The sequence below is a fragment of the Calonectris borealis genome, chromosome 11 (assembly GCF_964195595.1).
Source record: "Calonectris borealis chromosome 11, bCalBor7.hap1.2, whole genome shotgun sequence".
In the NCBI taxonomy this organism is placed as follows: domain Eukaryota; kingdom Metazoa; phylum Chordata; class Aves; order Procellariiformes; family Procellariidae; genus Calonectris; species Calonectris borealis.
The window spans coordinates 21,153,414-21,171,868 of NC_134322.1; the positions used below are offsets into that span (position 1 = coordinate 21,153,414).

General features: G+C 41.8%; 1 protein-coding gene across 1 annotated transcript in view; it reads left to right on the forward strand.

Annotated features, from left to right (window-relative positions):
- The window catches only part of PSTPIP1 (proline-serine-threonine phosphatase interacting protein 1), a 59,559-nt gene extending 41,473 nt beyond the window's left edge, over positions 1-18,086 (forward strand). The window contains exons 7-15 of the mRNA XM_075160432.1: positions 20-118; positions 1,915-1,960; positions 2,803-2,882; positions 5,686-5,784; positions 6,438-6,534; positions 9,670-9,754; positions 11,281-11,351; positions 12,982-13,082; positions 15,071-18,086. Coding sequence (XP_075016533.1) covers positions 20-118; positions 1,915-1,960; positions 2,803-2,882; positions 5,686-5,784; positions 6,438-6,534; positions 9,670-9,754; positions 11,281-11,351; positions 12,982-13,082; positions 15,071-15,202 — 810 coding nt within the window. The 3' untranslated portion in view covers positions 15,203-18,086. The remainder of the gene's footprint in view (positions 1-19; positions 119-1,914; positions 1,961-2,802; positions 2,883-5,685; positions 5,785-6,437; positions 6,535-9,669; positions 9,755-11,280; positions 11,352-12,981; positions 13,083-15,070) is intronic.
- The last annotated feature ends 369 nt before the right edge of the window (positions 18,087-18,455 follow it).

An 18,455-nucleotide genomic window follows, 5' to 3' on the forward strand; every position in this document is an offset into this window, starting at 1 on the left:
TGATTTCATTTCAATACAGTCAAAGAAGACCTACAAACAGAAGTGCAAGGAGGCGGATGAGGCTGAGCAGTCCTTTGAACGGACAACTGCTTCAGGCAACCACAAGCTAACGGAAAAGGTACCTTAGCTGACAGTGATATTTAGAGAGAAAACTGTGGTTTTTTCCTTTTCAAGGTACAAGAGAATACAATTGAACAACCCATTCTGCGGGATGCCAGGGGCTACTTTCCCTTCTAATTAACCCCTTAGAATCAAAATTAAAACAAAGCACCTTCCCAAGGAGGTCTTCCTTCACAAACTCCTTTGGAACCCTGATCTTGTTCTGCGATAGGCCAACGGTTTTTAAAAATGCTGGGAAGGGACTAAGTTATCTAATTAATTTATCCCAGGCTATGATCTAATTGCTCTATGAATCCTGAAAGGAAACTGAATGAGATTATTCTCTGAAATTATTCATAAAAAAAAGAAACAACTCAGAAGTATGTCATGCAGTTAGTTTTGCCTTCTGGTTACTTACATTTAGTAGGCATAGTATCTTACATTAAAATGCATATTTTTCCTCAACATTTTTCTCCTTATGGTTAATTTAATTTCAACTAAATTTACAAACTCAAAAATAAATCATTGGAAATTAAGGCACTGCAGTCCTTCATTGCATCGTCTTGATACTTGTAGCTGACAATTCACTAACTTTTAATGGGAACATTTTACAGCGGAACAGATGGAGAAAACAAAATAAATGAACTCCCTTTGGCTCGATAAAAATCAGTGCGGTGTAAGCAAAAAGGATCAAAAATCATTTCAAGGAGCGGGGGGATGGAGACTCTAAAAACAGCATCAGAACTTTACATTTTATTTCCAGCATTTGCTAATCTTTGATGAACAAAACCCTCTAGCTTAGCTGTAAAGAGGGGATGAAATCCTGGCCCTACTGAAACTACGCCAGAACACTTAGCAACTTCAATGGCATCAAAATCTGACCCAGCTCCTTTCATGCAGAAGGATCCCGGGGTGCTTCATTGCGATTACTTCCACACACATGCCAGCACATTTGAAATGCACGGAGGCATCTCACAAGAAACATGTCAGCTGTTTAATTCTGCACAGCACTCGCAAACAGTTTGGGCCAGGAAGCAAATAAGAATGAAGCTTATGTTCCCAGCTTACTACACATTTTCCAACCAGCTGTGATGAGGAATATGGTCATAAGAACCCCTACCTGAGCCTTGTCTTGAAGGGCAGAATGGAAGAATGTGTTATACTGATGTCTAGAGCTGTGGATTAATGTACTGTCATAACCATCTGTGCAGAAAGACCTGGGAGTACAGCGCTGTCAATAATAGCTGTATTTTCATTTGTTAAAAGCTGTAGGTTTTTAAAAAAGAAAAGTTCTACTTAGAGTGAATTTTGCTTTTAGGCTTCTGAGTTGTTATGGGAAATAATCTGGCATTTGCAAAGTATTTTGAAGGCTGTGTTCTTTTCATCTGTGTATTACATGAGGAGCTTGGAAGATGAAAAATTTTAACTGCCATATATTTCTGCTTATAAATATCTATTAGAAAAGCACATCAAACACTTGAGAAAAAAAAAACAACTCAGCCAACAGACACAAGCTTCAGGCTGGATCACGCTAGCACCGAGCTCCTATGGCAGGGATGTCTGCATGGAAAGATGTAAATTGCCAGATTTCCCTTGAAGTCAGTGAACCTATGGCTGCATCTGTGAAATTCTGGTCCCTTCTTCTCCATAGCACACATTCAACAGAACCGTGCATAAAGGCGGGACAGCCAAGAAGTGTTTGCAAGTTTGAGCCTTTCCCCTAGAAGGGGAAAGGGAGCAGGCAGCAAAAAAACTGGGGCAGAAGCAAAAAATATGGTCAGAAATTAATTTGGGGTGTTTCTTTTCCTGTTTCAGAGTCAGAACAAAGCCAAGCAATGCAGAGATGCAGCAAATGAAGCAGGTGATGCTCTATTTGCAACTGAACTAAGATTTTTCTCAGCAAAGATCTACCAGCACATCGATTTTGATAGAGCACCCAATCATCCAGGCTGGCTCTGTTTGAAGTCAGGTTTCCCAAAGTCACCTACCCAAAGATTAATGAAGAAGCTTCTAAAGAACAGCAACCTGATAGTCATCTCATTTACTTTCCTTTGTGGAAATGCGAGTCTCCTGCTTTCATTAAAGAATTTATAAGACCTCCTTTAGGGACTTCACCCAGGAAAGAAAAGCTCTTCTTGAAGCAAGTCTGAAAGCACAAAAGAATGGCACTCAAATTGCCCCCAGCCAGCCCAAACCAGATACACAGTCTCCAGGTCCCCTGTACATGAGCATGGTAGCATTCGCCAGCCAGAAACACAGTATATGTCCAGAAGGACAGGCCAGCAGACATCTGAGCTGGTTCATGAGTTTAGACTTGTCCCTCACTGCTCATGTAAAAGTTTACACTAAATCACATGGCTTACCTAGCTGGCTCAGCATGGAAAGAGCCTAAGGATGCTCAGTGCCCAAGCATGGTCCAGGCTCTTCATCTCTGATTTGCATGAGCCCCACTGTGAAGTTTATAGATGATCTGCAAACCACGCAGAGAGAATCCTTACTCTAGTATAAAGTTGCAAAGACAAAAACAACAAGTATCCTTGCGGCCCACCAGTTTCAAGCTCACACATTCTTGTGATACTCTAGCAAACCATAGGCCTAAAGTATAAGAACCACAGCAAAGTCCTAATAGGAGGAAAAAGAGAAAGACTGTATAATTTTTTTTCCTAACTGTTGGGTTTCTATTATGCATGTCTTTGTTTACAGAGAATGTGTACAAACAGAACATTGAGCACCTGGATAAGATCAGGACAGAGTGGGAACAAGAACATATCAAAACCTGCGAGGTAAACATTGACTTTTGCAGCGATATATTTGTGCGCTCTTTATTTTATCCTATTTGCAGATATCAGTCTAAGACCTGAGATATCATCCCAAGGGTTTTGCTGTTTGCTTTATGTGGAGTCTCAGTAGATGTCTTTGCAAAAATGAGAGTTGATTTAGACATAGCTGCTAGCTGTCTCACTTGCTTACACTCTCCTTCCTTGTTCAGCATATGTGTGTAGGGGAGGGGAATAAGTGCAGAGGTGTGAGAAGTGGAGCAATATATGAACCGATACAATCTACTTGCAAGCATTTATTGCCAGTTTTCACCCACAGTTTGCACTAGCTTTAGGAATTATCTTCTATCATAGCCGAGATAAGGTTGTTTCTCAAATAATTGCTTTGTGACAAAATGTAATTTCAGTAGAAAATGAACATAAATGTAGACATGAAAATTCATTTTTAGTTTAAAAAATGAATTTCAAAATTGAAACAAGAAGAATTCAATTAATCCATTAAAAGCAAACAAACAAAAGATTCCCTTTAGATTATGTTTTGCAAGAGGCTTCCAGAATGGCTTCTTGTTCTAATACAGGAGAGGTTTTTGTGTTTGCTTCTTTTTTTTTTTCTTTAAATCTCACAAGTTCAATGGAGATTAAAAATAAAATTTTCTTGCTAAACTGAAAAAGTACGTACCGTAGCATTCTGAAGGCAAAGATATCCAAGCCACTCAGAATCTTTATTTTGCATAGCACTTTATATTCACCTGCAAGAATATTTGCCTTCTGCCATGGAGTAACCTTTCAATTGAAAGGTGGTGGTGGGAAATTCTCTGTTTCTGTTATGCTGAGGATGGACAAGGAGATTTGCACTTGGCTAGTAAGTTTTGCACAACAATTTACAGGAACTGGTTGACATCAAAATCAGCCACATATTTGATCATACTAATCTTTCAAATACATTTGCCCATCTGCTGAAGTACGATTTTGCTACGTTTGCTTGTTGCAAGCTTTATTTCCACATAAAATAAAATGCCAGGAGCTTAGCTTTCCAGTTCTTTGCTTCCTCTTAAATATTCCCTATCTGGGACGACTGGAAAGTCCCACAGCTGGCAGAGCAGACCTTCCATAGAAATTGTGCCAAGCCTTAATTTTCCCAAGATGCACATTTTCCCCCTTCTTAAAAAGCCAACAAACAAGCGAAGCGTTCCACAACCTAAAAGACTTCATTTCTCCCACATGGCTAAATTCTGAATGGCCCGCCCGCTGCTTAATTCAAACAACCATTCATAAAGGAAGGGCATCTTTAACGCCTTCTTTTAAAAGTGCTTGTAGATAGAAGGACTGATAGATTTTTTTGAACTAGTAACTAGTACAAAAGCAACTTAAGATCGCAAACTTCTGGCTGCATAGCGAGGAATCTGGAAGTGCCACGGTCTCTAGCTGAGCGCTAGAGATGCATAGCCCAAAAATCTTGGCTAGCAAGTGGCAGCACCGGGATGCCCTTCGTCACGGGGGCTGTGCCATATTCCTTGGCATGAGATGCCCAGGTTCACTAGCAGTCTGTCGCACAAGCTGATGGGGCACGAGGGATGTGTCTAACACAACGCCCAGCTGTACTTAGCAAAGGGCTTGACAAGCCCAGAGTCACTACACTTCCCTCTTTGATGAGCTGCATTTCCCGACAGGATGCCATTTACGTGGAAAATTCCCAGTTGGCTCTTGGGCTATTTCAGCAGCCCCTGAGGGGCTAGGCTGCCGCCATAGGCTTTTTGTTCGGAATCGATATTGAAATACTCATTCTCCACCCTTCAGGTTCTCTTTAAAAGCTTTTTCTTTCAGAAACTGGTCCCAACACCAGCTGACTCCCTTGATGGACTCTATTTTCTGGTTTTTTTTTTTTTTTTTTTTAAGATGGTAAGGTATTAGATGGCAGGCAGCATACCCAGCTGAATGTTCTGCTGAATATTGTATACATTTGTAGTGTTCTGGACATAATTACTAACAAATGGAGATGGAAACAGATGGCTGGAAGCATCTGAGTTTTTCACACCTCATAGAAAACCAAAAATTGATGTTCTACTTACAACAGTACAACTTAGACATCAGGGTGTTGTTTTTTGGTTTTTTTTGTTTTTTTTTTTTTTGTTTTTCTTAAAGTTTTTAAGGAAAGAGTTTATCTGCCTCTTCCCCTAACTCAGTTCACACTTCTCCTCTCTCTTCACCCTTCATTCTTCCCAAGCTGTGCAACAACATGAGAAAAATCAGACAGATGAAGGAAGGGAGTAAACTCTGAAGAAAGAAAAATGCCTTCTCTTTACTATGAAAATAACCTTAGAAATGAACAGAGGCAACTCCAGAGAGCCTCAAAGAGTTTCAAAAGGAAAAGTTTGGAAAGACATTTTAGAAGGCAGAGATGGATAGTTTTGGCTCTACCTCTAACACAAATACAACCCTTTCTTGCCAGTACTCTACTGATCTGTTAAACATCAAGATTTCAGTGCGATGGGCAGGCAGGAGGACCCTGACTCTGAAATCCTGGGCAATAAAGGTAGCAGCCAAATCCAGATCCCAATTCCTCTCCCCTGCTTTATTTCTGCCTATAAAACATAACTTTAATTTGGTGCAATCAACTAAAACAAATTCTTGAGCATGAACAAATAGATGTAGTTCCTCTAGTAGCTGAAAAGATGTTCTTTACAAAGGATCCTTCAGAACGGTTTGCAGACTTACAAACTTGGCCCAGAGAAGCCCCAGCCCTGCCGCTGCCTGCAATGCAAATAAATAACTACCATGAGGCTACGTCACATCTCCTCTTTGGCTTTAGGTCTTCCAGCTCCAGGAGTGCGACCGCATCACCATCCTCCGCAACTCGCTGTGGGTTCACTGCAACCAGCTCTCCATGCAGTGTGTGAAGGATGACGAGGTAGGGGTGCCTGCCAAGTAGCTTCACGTGCAGAGGAAGAAGAGGAGGAGCAGCAGTGCTCTAACAATGCAGCACTAGCTTGCCCTTCTTTGTGCACGCTGACCGTCTCCAGCAAACCAGCTGTTGTGCATGTTCAGTGAGGGGATGGTATTCTCAGTCTAGCTTGTTTCCTCTAGATGTAAATCAGATATAAGCCTGGATGTAGACGGTCTGTGTCACACTTGGTGACACTTACATATCTCCTCCCCGCAGTTTGTTGGGGAATGCTTCCAGCTACCAGAATGCTCAATCGAGTACATATGGGGTCAGGCACAATTTTCAGAAAGGCATCCAGTCATGGTGTCAAAATTGGAAGACATAAAGAATACACTAGTTTTGACTTTGAACGGTTGTTTCCTGCTATTAATTTCTTTATTGCATTGAAAATGCAATGACTGCCTTTGTCCACCTTTCTTAAAAGAATATCCAGAGCACAAATAAACAATTGTGTTTACAAGAACGTTTGTACGGGGGACAAGCCAAAGATCCATCCAGGTCAGACATGTATCAAGTATAAAATATCTCTTAAAGGGAAAAGTATTAGAAGAGCATTAATCGTTAATTCAATGCGAAATGTTAAAAATTAAATTCAATTCTTGGATTCTGTTTTGTAGCTGTATGAAGAGGTTCGGGTAAGCTTGGAGAACTGCGTTGTAGAGTCAGACATAGACTACTTCATTAAGACTAAAATGACAGGAACACAGCCTCCAGGTAATTATTCCTATTGGTCTTGTCAGATGAGTCACCCATTAGGCTGAGGCTGCAGTTGTGCAGTACATGTCCTTTGGAGGTGAAGCCAGCTGGAGGAGTTTCTGCTCCAGCTATTCATTCCTACCTGCCGCGGCTCACTTCCCCCTCCCTGTGCTGCTATCTCTCCTTGCGCGCCTCTGTAAGTGGGGTAGCTGAATGATCCAGGTTAAAAATAACCCTCCAAAACAGAAAAAAACAGTTATTTTGGCTTTTCAACCAGGCTCATTTCACAGTACAGCCGAACTGACACCACTAAGGAGGTGGCAAACTGCCTTGCAGAGATGGCAACCTCCACTTCCTGCAGCGGTGACAAGTCAGAGCCAACTTAACGTGTAACTGCACCCTGGTGTCTCCTTGACAGAGATGCTGCCTCTTCATTTGCAGCACAGAGAGGACCAGACTTTGTATTCTGTTTTGTTCCACCTACCCAATGGGGAATAACATCTTTTTTCCTCTCAGGAAGTTGTTTGTGTAAGGGCAAGACCCTAGTTGGGGGAAATTTTGAATGAAATTGGCTTTGCTCCAGCATGCAGAAACAATGTAAGGTTCATAGACTCCGTCCATTCAAGCCAAAGTAGCCTTTTCATCGACTTCCATGATCAAAACCTCTGGGCTGAAATGGAGACTGGGACAGCAAGAGCTAAGAGCAGTCGTAAAATGAAAACATGCTGCTCGAGGGTAGTTCCCCAAACACATCACCAGAAAGGAGGCTATCTAATGTTTCACACGGCCAAATACAAACCACACCCTCTTACTTCAACAAGCAATACAAGATATTTATAGACTGAGTGAATGCTTGAACTTCTGTGCAGCTGCTGCAGTAAACAGAGATTCACAGCCGTTTTAAAAGGAGAGAAAAATCCCTATTTCATGTCTTGATTAGCTGATGATACATATCTATGCTGAAAAGATCTCTTCCTTCATTTATGTTTTTTTTTTTTAATCTGTGCACAGATACTGTTTCACTCCCACTCTCTGCTCTAACACCATACTGCTACGTCAAAGAGAAAATCCCCTTAGTACACCCTCAGCAGTATCAATAGAGCTTACTTCCATTCAGAGTGGGGAATAAACTATACTGGCATAAGAAAATTTTATACTGATAAAAAACCTTCCATGTTAGGAGTTGTATAGGTAAAAATACCAGCAGTATGAAGGTCCTGTCCCAAGGGGTAATTATCTCGTACAGGAACAGCTTACACCCCTTTGATTTCATCGCAGAGCTCAGAGCTGGCAGCAATTACACCCTAGGAACTTGCTCAGCAGAGCTGGATGCTGCCACTAACTCAGCACTGAGCTAGCTGAGGCCTGTTTTTCACTCAGCCTTTCCTTCATTACACCTATGATTATTAAGAATTGGGATTTGGGGAATTTTTTAAAACGAATATATTGATACTGGTGCACTGGATGCCATTTTGCTGCTACAGTTTATTCTTCTTCACATAGGGGATTTAAATTCACTGACATAGCAGCATTTACCAAGGAAAAACTACATTTTCACTGGCAGAAGGGAGAACTGTGCCTTGCAACAGTGTGAAACAACTTCTGTATAATAAGAAATTTGTAATTCTCAGCTAGGTGTTTTTTTTGTTTTTGGTTTTTTTTTTCCCCTCCCCATGTGAGATTTCTCATTCTCCAGTCGCCTAGGCAATTTTCTGCAAACAGCTCTTGGCTATGTCAGGACTCATTTCTAATAAGAACTAGGTGGGGAAAAACCCTTGAGAGCTTTATGAAAGGCAAAGAAACAACTGACTTGCTTTTTTGTTGTTTTGTTGTGTTGTTTTTTTTTTTTTTGCCACCTTCTAGAAGGTGACATGTTCTGGAAGTAACATCCTAGTATCTCCACAGCTCTGGCTAATGAGTTTGCACAGTAGCACATGGTGAGCTGTTGATCTGTTTCATTATTTGCAAAATGCAGGAGGAAACCCACCTGTGGTTTTGTATTGTATAGCAGGAGAGCTTTATCCTGACCAAACCTTTTGGTTTCTCATGCTATTGCTCACTCCCCTCCTCTTACAATGCATTATAGACTAGAAACTATACCAAGGTGACAATCTAGAAAGGTAATAGGAGACCCTTAAATTGGTCAGAAAAGTCCCTAATTATTGAAAAATCTTATTTGTAAGGATCCTTCACGCTCACTAGTTGTACATGCCTGCGCTGCTTATGATCTTGGCTGACCCAACGCAAGAATGTCAACACAACCTTTAGCCCAAGTCCAACGTCTTTCTCAATTTGCTGGTATCAGAACTGAGATAATACGCTATCACAGACTTCACTCATGTTTGTTTGGCTTTAACACAGAGAAGGCAGTGTGTGGCCACCAGCTCTAAGCAACTACACTGGGAGCTATGAGATGAAAAATAAATAAATCCATCTGTAACTATTTCATCTGTAAAGCTAGACTTGGAAATGGTCTCAGTTTCACTCTTAACGACACCATAGGGGAGAGTGAAGGAACTGTAACATTACTGTGTTTGAGAGAACAAAAAACAAATATCTCTGGGTAAACAGCAAATCAGCTCTCAGGAGGTGGACGGGGGAGATATGAAAGGTAGGGAGACACTCAAGCACAAGCACAGACTGGGAAATTGCTCATTATTGCTGCTGGCAATAATGTTCAGAAATCTCCCCAGCTCCGACAAAAATTCCTAACTCAATACATTAAGAAAAAAAGAAACAAAACACACTGCAGCCAATTGTATGAAGAACATGGTCCCAGGCTCACAATGACCATGCTCTGCTCCCTTAAATCCTGAGCTTTAAGGCAACAGAGGAAACAGTCATGGAGGAAACTGCCTTCTTAATTAGGGTTAGACACACTATTAGAATGGTTCTTCAGGACCTTGACTGTGCTCGACCCAGGTCAAGCATGCCTTTCTACCACGGACATATCTGCTTACAATCACTTGACTGGCTTTTGTCAAGTCCCCAGGTCCCCCTCTGCTGCTCCAGCCACGTTACAGGCGAGAGCAGATAGGTGCTGCGTTGCACCCGGAGCAGCCCCTCTTGATGGTTGCAACTGTCCGTTGCATTCTGGTGGGGAGAAGAAAGTTTTGCCTATTTGAACATCTCATTTTTATTGTCCTGTTGCAGATGCAATAGGATATGAGAACTACTACAGCAGAGAACCAAACAGAAGCAACAGCAGCCCAACCCAGTCTTGTGGGATGATGAAGAGGTGAGTGGCAAACTTTGGTTCCCAGAATAGGTATTTCTCTATATGAATGGCAATGTATGATGACAGGAAATAGGACCTGGAAAGTTATTGCTTCCTTCATTGTAGCAGGAGGCAGCTACGTATCAATAAATACAACTTGACAGAAGAAATAAACCTATTAAAACCAGAGTCAGAGTAATTTTGCCATGGCCTAGTGGGAAGAGAGACAGGGGACGAGTTCATAAAACAATTAGGTGGCCAGCAATGGATAGCATTCACTTATTTCCTCTTTCCTAGTGAGTCATGGCACATAGCAACAAAACCACTTTGTTCAAGGGAGGGCAAAGGTGAATCTTGCTGGGAGCAAAGGCTGGGGAGAGCTGTCTTTTTTGGCAATACCTCCTGGCTTACTGCACCGCCCAGCTGAGCAGAACAAAGAGCTGCTCTCTGTATCTAGACCAAAGGAAAAAACACTTAGAGGAATAACTGTGATGATTAGGGAGGCAATTTTTTTTTTCTGATCCATTTATGCTGGTAAATGCTGTAACATGGATGCAGTTATATCAGCTGAAGAGCATGGTAGATCTATTGGTTTAAATATTTTGTACTAAAATGGCTAATTCACAGTGGGAATAGCATCATATTTAAAGCAGAAGAGCTTTATATTTTGACAAGCCTTATTACATGGCAAAGACAAGGAACGGGCTGTGATCTCCCATTTAAAATGTGGTTCAGGCTTGTTAGTGAGCTGATAAGGTTTATACACAATATTTTGTTTTTCAGTCGGAAACCAGATCTTCTATAATAATTAATTCTAATGCTGCATCCTATACAGTTATAGAAGACAATTGTACTGTCATTTGGAACACAACCGTGCTCTGCATGGGCAAGCAGCCTAGAGAGACTCAGTCTGAGTTTTTCAGAAACTGTTGAGTTTGGACGTCCATTTTCCAGAAACACTGAGCGTTCACCAGCTGAAAAATCAGACCCTTTAAATATGCCTTAAGCATGCCTAACCCATATTCTCACTTTACTTAGTCTCCAGTACTCAGCTGTGATATAGAAAATAATTAGGGATAGATTAAAAAACAAACAAACAAACAAACCTCACTTAAACTCATAGTTTTTAGAAAGGCTCAATATACAAGCTTTGTATTTTAAATTGTATCAGAGTTCTCCTTAAAGACAAAGAGACGGTAATCTCTTATAAACAACTGATAATTTTCATCATATTAATATTGTGAAATAATTGCAGTTTTGCACCATGAGCCTTTGGATCAACAACAACAAAATACTATCTGATGCATTTTATGCACAATTTAGTGATGGCTGATGGCTCAGTATTCTGCTGCATTTTTTAAATATATTTTTAACTGAAGATAAATGTATCTACAGCATAAATGAAAACAGACAGCCACAGGAAGAGGTGACATCTACCCAATACAGCAGCAGATGGAGGGAAGGTTGAGTCAGACAGCTGAGACAAAGGAATGCTCATACCCGGTCCTGTTCACTCATTTTGTCATTGGCTTCTCTTGGTTCTGCAGATTCTCCGGACTACTGCATGGAAGCAGCAAAAACAACACGGAAAGTGCCACTCCTTCAGCCCCTCCTCTTGGTATGCCTCTTCAGGAAATAAGTTTACCAGATGTGTTTGTTTTAGATCACATTCCTAAATCAAGCTTTGACATGGAGCAGAAATGGTACAGCAGATATTCTCATGTTGGCCGTCAAGAGTAAGAGTAGTCAAGAAACAAATTTAGCTTGGATGTGTATTAAGCAAATTTCCCAGTTTAAAGTGCCAAATAATCCATATAATCTTCAAACCCCCTGTCTAGGCAAGGGGGAACTGTGCATTCAGAACAACACAGTCTGACTTAGATAACAGTTTTCTCCTAAGGTAGAATACACTACCTCTAAAAAGCCCAAGAGAATACTTAAAGTTTTTAACAGACCAGGCTCATGCCTTATAAATGCAAATATCCATCTCGTTTCGCAGTTACACTGTCTTATTGTAACCCTTGCCACTAGGCACTTATCAGACGACATTTAAAACATAGTATTTTGACTATGCAGAAAGCAACAGCTTATGACGTTTTTATTGGTTTGATTTAAAACAAAAATTTTTTAACTGTGATTCTTGCCTAAAGAAAATAAAAAGCTGTTTTAGAACAGTTTTAGAACATACCCAAATCGGTTTCCTTTGTCAGGCCTGCCTGCTTGGGCACCCAGAAACGAAGCCCAGACTATCTTACTTGTTGCATTCGGTGCTCAGCCAGGAGAGACTCTCCAGTGCTATCAGACACTTGCTGGACCTGTCAGGCACCCACTCAGGCTCGGGCACACGTAGAGCAATGCAGCGTTGAGCAGTTGAGGGTAGTCACTCCTTCTGAATTTCCTTAGGCTGGGGACAGGAGGGGAGAGCGTTCCCTGGACAAGGTCCTCAGGAATGGCAAACACTCTTTGTGTTCAGCTTTTTCAACTGCTCCCATGCTTGTCTTTCAAAATCTGAAAAGTCAAGGAGCTGATAGTGCTCCTTGGAACAGGACAACTAAACCAAGGGGTGACTGTGGGACGGTACAGGCACCCTGGCTGCTCCGTGAGCTGTCAGAGCGCTGTCATCCCACTGAGCAGTCATATGTGGGAAACTTCTGCTCGCCTCAACAGCGGGGGAAGCTCCCAGGCAGATGCTGGGAAGGAATAAGAGGTTTCCCTAATTATGACAAGCTGCATTAAAACAACATCTTCCAAAAAAGTTATGTCAGTGACAAATAGCTATCTGGGAACTATGGAAATGACTGGAAAATGTCTGGTGACCCATCGGTACAATATTTTCCATTCTTCTCAAGGGAAAAAGAAAAGCCCTGTGTGAGTAACTGAACTGCTAGAATTTTATACCACCAGTAGCAACCATTTTAAACCAGTTTAATCACAGCACTTCCCTCTTTGGACCATTTGGATTGTGCCTTAGCAGGGTAAACATTTTTCCCAACCTGGATGAGGCTAAAGCTAGTTTCTGACCTCCCACAAAGTTCAATGGGTGTATTGTCATCTAACCAATGGGACACAGTTTTTGTGCAAGACTTTACCTACAGTTCACAGCAGCTTTTCTATACATGTACATCTCCAGACAGAGAGAGAACAGAAACCTTTTTATTTGTGAACTCTTGCATATGATCCCATGCATTTATAAGCAACTGAACCCTTTGTTTCTGTGTGTGGGTTTTGTTTTTTTTTTTTCCCGTTAGCAGAGAAAACAGACGGCGTCTATGCATCCATTTTTGTAAATGAACAAACTGGAATCACATCATCACAGGACTACAGAGTACTTTATGACTACACAGCCCAGGTAACGAAAGGCTTCAAAATAAATATTTCATAGTGTCAGATTTAAAATAGATCCAAACATCCTGAAAGTGTTAATTCTGTGAAGGAGGTGTTATCTTCACTTTACAGCCAGGGACACTTAGAGAATTATTGGTCAAGGTCACACGCAGAAGCCAGGAATCGCAACTGCCAGTTCTTGGCGCACAATCACTAGACCATGTTGCCTCAAGATGAAACAATAACATTTTTTGCAAGTGATTACACATTAGCACATGCTATACCCCTTCTAAATTAGTGCTGAGCTGTTACAACCTCCTTCTAGAGATAGTAGACCGCAAACACAAGAAAACTTTATTTTTTAGGGGATGATGGCCAAGTATGCAGTATTGTGCATTCTGAACTTACATCTCTTGTGAAATGTTCTCCTAGGGAAAATGGCTACAGATTCCTTGTGTAAGAGTGTGTGAACTCTTCTCCATTTGATCTCACTTATCGTCTGGAGAGTCCTGCTCCAGTTTAACACACTGGCTTCAACTGTGGTGCTCTCCATGCTGGAGAGGACTGAATGCCCATAAATGACACTGTTACCCTGTACTTCCGTGTTGCAAGTCGCAGAATTACAGTGGACATGGCCCGTGTACCAAAAGATTATTATAAAGAACAACCTGCATCCTTAACTGGGATATTGAACTCTCACTGGCTTCAGACCTACCTAGGCATAGTGCCATTAGTAAAAGGTTATGAATGGACTGGTTATGAATATTTTCTTGTTCAGATGGACTCCAGAACCTGTTGGACTCTTGAGAAACCATTAGCCTCCTCTAATGGGACTTTCACAATTTAATTACATGGCATTTTAAAGGTTCCTTTTATTAGCTTTAGATTAGCAGGAGAAGCATCCAGAAGGTCTTATGTTACAGTGCAGACAGACCCTCACACCAAGGGACCTGCCATCAATAGCCAACATTGAAAAAATGCTGGCACGTGACAAAATCAGATAGCCAGATAAATTATGAAAACAGAGAGAGGACTGGAAAGGAGCACTTTCTCTTAGGTACAGCAGCATTCTGACACTTTTTATATGTTCTTTGTTTTGCTTTGTTTTAAATCCTCTTTTATTATTTGCCTGAAATTTCATCCAAGCGCAGCTGGAAGTACCTCACTGTTAATGGCAGTTCCCCTGAGGGGACTGCTGGATCCCTTTGTCAGATCCTTACTCCAGGAGTTGCCTTAAAAATATGACACACACAGATTTTCCCTGCTGAGAAAAGAGCCTGTTACTACTTTCAGTATATTGTATATTGAGGCCTCTCATTTTTCGAGTCCGTTCTTACCTACTCAGGTACATTAAATTTAGATTTAGCTGATGCATCAGACATATCTGGAAGCCTCTCTTACCCTGTTTTCTATTTTACTACACTGCAGGTAGCAAAGTGGTTTCCTATGGAAAATAGGACAGCACCATTGAACGGACTGATAGCCGCCTGATAGCTCAGCGATAGCTCACTTGCAACTACTCCATTTGTCTCAGAGATAAAAGTTACCTATCTCAGGAAGAGTCACTGCACCTCCACTGGTCACTGGCGTTCCGTATTAAAAGAACTGAGAGACCTATTTAAGGCCTGGATTAGTAGAGACACTGTTTTTATCTCCCTTGGGAATTAAGCTGTGCATTGTTTTATTTAGCAACACCTGCAGACTACAAAAGGGTCATGGTTAGCTGGTTTAGGACAGTCGTATTTAACCCTTTCCGGCCTTCCCCAATGATACAATAGTCAAGTTGCTCGGGAGGAGACACCATGGAGACTGGGGAAATTTGAGGATCTTAAGGAAATAGCCAGCTCAGCAAGTGCTTAATCCCTCATTGTCTGGTATCTCAGGCTCATTCCCAACGCGAAGGGCACAGGCAGGCTGCTGATGAAAGGCAGGGTAAAAAAACCCACCAGATACATGCTTGGGCCCTCCTGTGCTCTCAGGCTAACCACATCTCCTTTCCCTGTCTCCTTTCAGAACATGGATGAACTGGACATCAGTGAAGGAGACATTGTAGTTGTCATTGAAGAAAATGAGGATGGCTGGTGGACAGCAGAAAGGAATGGGCAGCGAGGCTTTGTGCCAGGGTCTTATCTCGAAAAGCTTTGATGAAAAGAAGCCCCTCAGACTTTAAAAGTATTCTATTACTGAAAACAAACAGCACACAAGGTCTGCTTCAGCTGACCAAGGGCAACCCATAATACTGTCTTCTACAATTACTAGTCAGGAAATAACCAACTGACCATGCTTTCCTCTTCCTTCCTCCTGCCCCATCCCAGCACCTCCTGGCCTACACTGTCTGCAAAAACCGTCTTCACCTCAGAGAGATTAGGACTCGCATTTCTTACCACAGTTCTTCCTACCCTCAGCACACCGTGCTGCCATCAGTGTCGCAAAGCTTGGTGAATCTGGGAGGAAAATCCTGCCCAGAACTTAACTGCACTAAAGGAAAAAGATCAAGGAAGAAAGTGCTGTTTCTCCAGGATGGAGGACTGCCTCCAGCCAGCCTGTGAGCCACCCTCATGGTCACAGCAGCCATGTTCTCTGCCATGGATTCTCTCCTCTCACTGCACAGGCTGTGCAAGCATTTTTGACAGTGGGGTGGAAAGCACACTCAGAAAGCAGATAGCTTTAATGTTGCAGGGTCTTAGCTGTAGAAAGCAAGGAAGAAGCTCTCTCAAGTTCCTTTTAACAGCCCCCTTTCAAGTTCCCCTTACAGCACATGGGTAACCAGCGAAAGAGGCGGGGAACCCTCCACTGTTCTTTGTCAGTCACTGATGAAAATATGAAAAACAATGAATGCAACCAGAGAGGAGTACCTGAAGAACCGAGATACATCAGTAGTAAGAAAACACAAGGCACTCCCCATCACAGCCATCTCCTAATACGATGAAATCCATGCTATCCATGGCTCTGATTTGCACTGGATTCTGGGGCAGAAAAATAAGGATAGACAAGCCCAAGGCTTGGTTTTGCCTTGGTTGGATGGCTTCCCTGACACCTCCCTGGGATTTTTCATGTTTAAAAAAACAACAACAAAACCAACAAATAAGCAAAGCCTCCAGCAGTGCTGCACTTCCCTGATCCCTCTCCTCTGAGCACAAGAGAGAAGTGCCGATTACCTCCTCATGCAATCTGCATACCCGTGTCATCAGTGCATTCTCCTTTCAACTCCTCTGTCCACCTGGCTGATCCTCTCCTTCTCTTCTGCCCGCAGGCCATCTCTAACTGCTATCTACAGCCTCTGCACCTCGGGGTTTGCTGGCATAGACATGTCCTGGTTCCTTTCTAGGCACTTTTAATGTGCTTGTTCTTCAACAAACCCTCTTCAGAGAAATCACATTGTGCAGGTTCACTGTATTTCACAGATTTCAGCCCTATCAGTCTTTCTAGTTTAGTATTTAAGAACATTTCCAACTGCCACTGTACTTACCAAGGGATCGATAGATGCCTTCTGCCACTCCTTCCTTTTCAGTATTTTGAGATAGTTAGAAAAAAATAAGAATCCGTGATTTAATCTGAAGCAGAGTGTGCTATTTCTGAAGGCAGAATGACCTTGTTCATCAAGGTTTCAGGTCTTAAAACTGAACCAAGTCAATGAAAATGAATCAAATTGCTACCCAAAAGGCACAGAGCAGGAGGAACTGTTAGCTAAAACACAGCAGGAAAGACAAAGAGAAATCTAGACAGAAGCCATAATGGTCAATGCAATTATTCCTTAAATGAAACAGAATGAAGGTCAGAGGCACTTGCAGTACCTTATTCTAATTTCTTGCTTCAAGAATGGAAAAAAGTTGCTGCAGGCCCTTTTTCTTTAGTTCCCTGCAGTCCTTTGCACAGGCACACTTGTCCTTTCTATGCTTCCCCAAGTTATTCTGCAGCACATCTGCATCATTGCTGAAAGGCTCTTAGTACTTCACATTAGCACAGGTTCAGAGGAACTGCAGGAACTTGAATGGCATTTAAGGCACTAGATTATATAAACAGTAGTGCTCATTCAGGCTGAAGATGTTTCTGTGACCACATCTGAATTGAACAGCGATAGAAAGATGGTCCACAACAGCCTTCAACTAGGCCACCGCACTGTAAATGGCAGCTGTCAGAGAACTACAACATTGCTCGTTATGTACAGCATGAGAGGAAATCTAAAGTACGAGAGATTTAATATATTTGCTTCTTGAACACTCAGTCTTCCACAAAGAGAACTGTAATAAACCAACAAATACTTAAATAAATTTAGGTAGATATTTTGCAGATTATCTTAATTAAAGAGTCAAAAATAAACCATTGAGCTGCATCTAATTATGCGCGGCACACAGATTTTGCTAAGACTACTCGCTTCTCTGGGGCCCCAGACGGCCTCACACAAGACACTGCCGTACCCAGCCCTGGTTACCCTGAAATCCTGTTACAGATCATCTTTGCTTACATGTACCACATGGTCTACATCACTGACAGACAGCTAGTGGAATGGTGACTGCTGTTTCTACCCCATTAAATAATTCCATATTTTTGCTGTTAAACTCAGGAAATGGGTTTCCTTTCTACCCATCTCTTCTTCTGTCAAGTAAATACTGTTGTAAGTGCAAGAGGCTATAGATATTTCAAAATCTACCCAGTGTCATAGCACGTGGGTCCCACATGCTAACTCCAGACTGTTCAGGAAATGAAAAAGCAGCAGCAATGTTTTCTCATGATTCCTCTGGTTTACGTTGAAGAATTTGGCTGATAAGTAGTTACCAAGCCATATCTAGGCAGTTTGCCCTATCAGTGTGGCAGTCCTTGTCAGAAATAGAACAGAGATACCAAGAAATACCCACACCCTCTGAGTACACCCGCATTTTAGGTGTCATCCACCCCCCTCGTCAGTAGGAAAAGCAAGAAGGTCAAATGTAGGTTACTGCCTTAATAATATTGCTTTAATAAAAAATGTTTCCTCTCCAGTTTGGTAACACTTGGGCAACAAAACTGAAGCATTCAAGTAATCATTTCATTTTCAGGTAAGATGTGAAACTGAGATGGGCCCTTTCCAGTGGGAGGCATTCTTAAACTAAACTCCAACATTTTTCGTTGAAATTCTTTTGGGACAAACACTTCTGATAAGCCTCCATTTTCATTTTTGACTACCATTTTTTGGCAAGGAGGTGCCAAGCAACATGCAGGGGCAAAATAACAGTGGCAAACAAAGTTGTGTGTTTGTCAAGTTAACTCCTATTTCATAGCACACTCACAATAAGCAGAGTACCTCTTTACTGACACTGCTAGTGCTCTGGCTCTGGGTGGGTTCACACACAAGAAGCTGTTCCCAGAGAGTAAAGAACATGCTTTTGCCAGCTGCTCAGCAAAGAGGGAGCCTAATTGC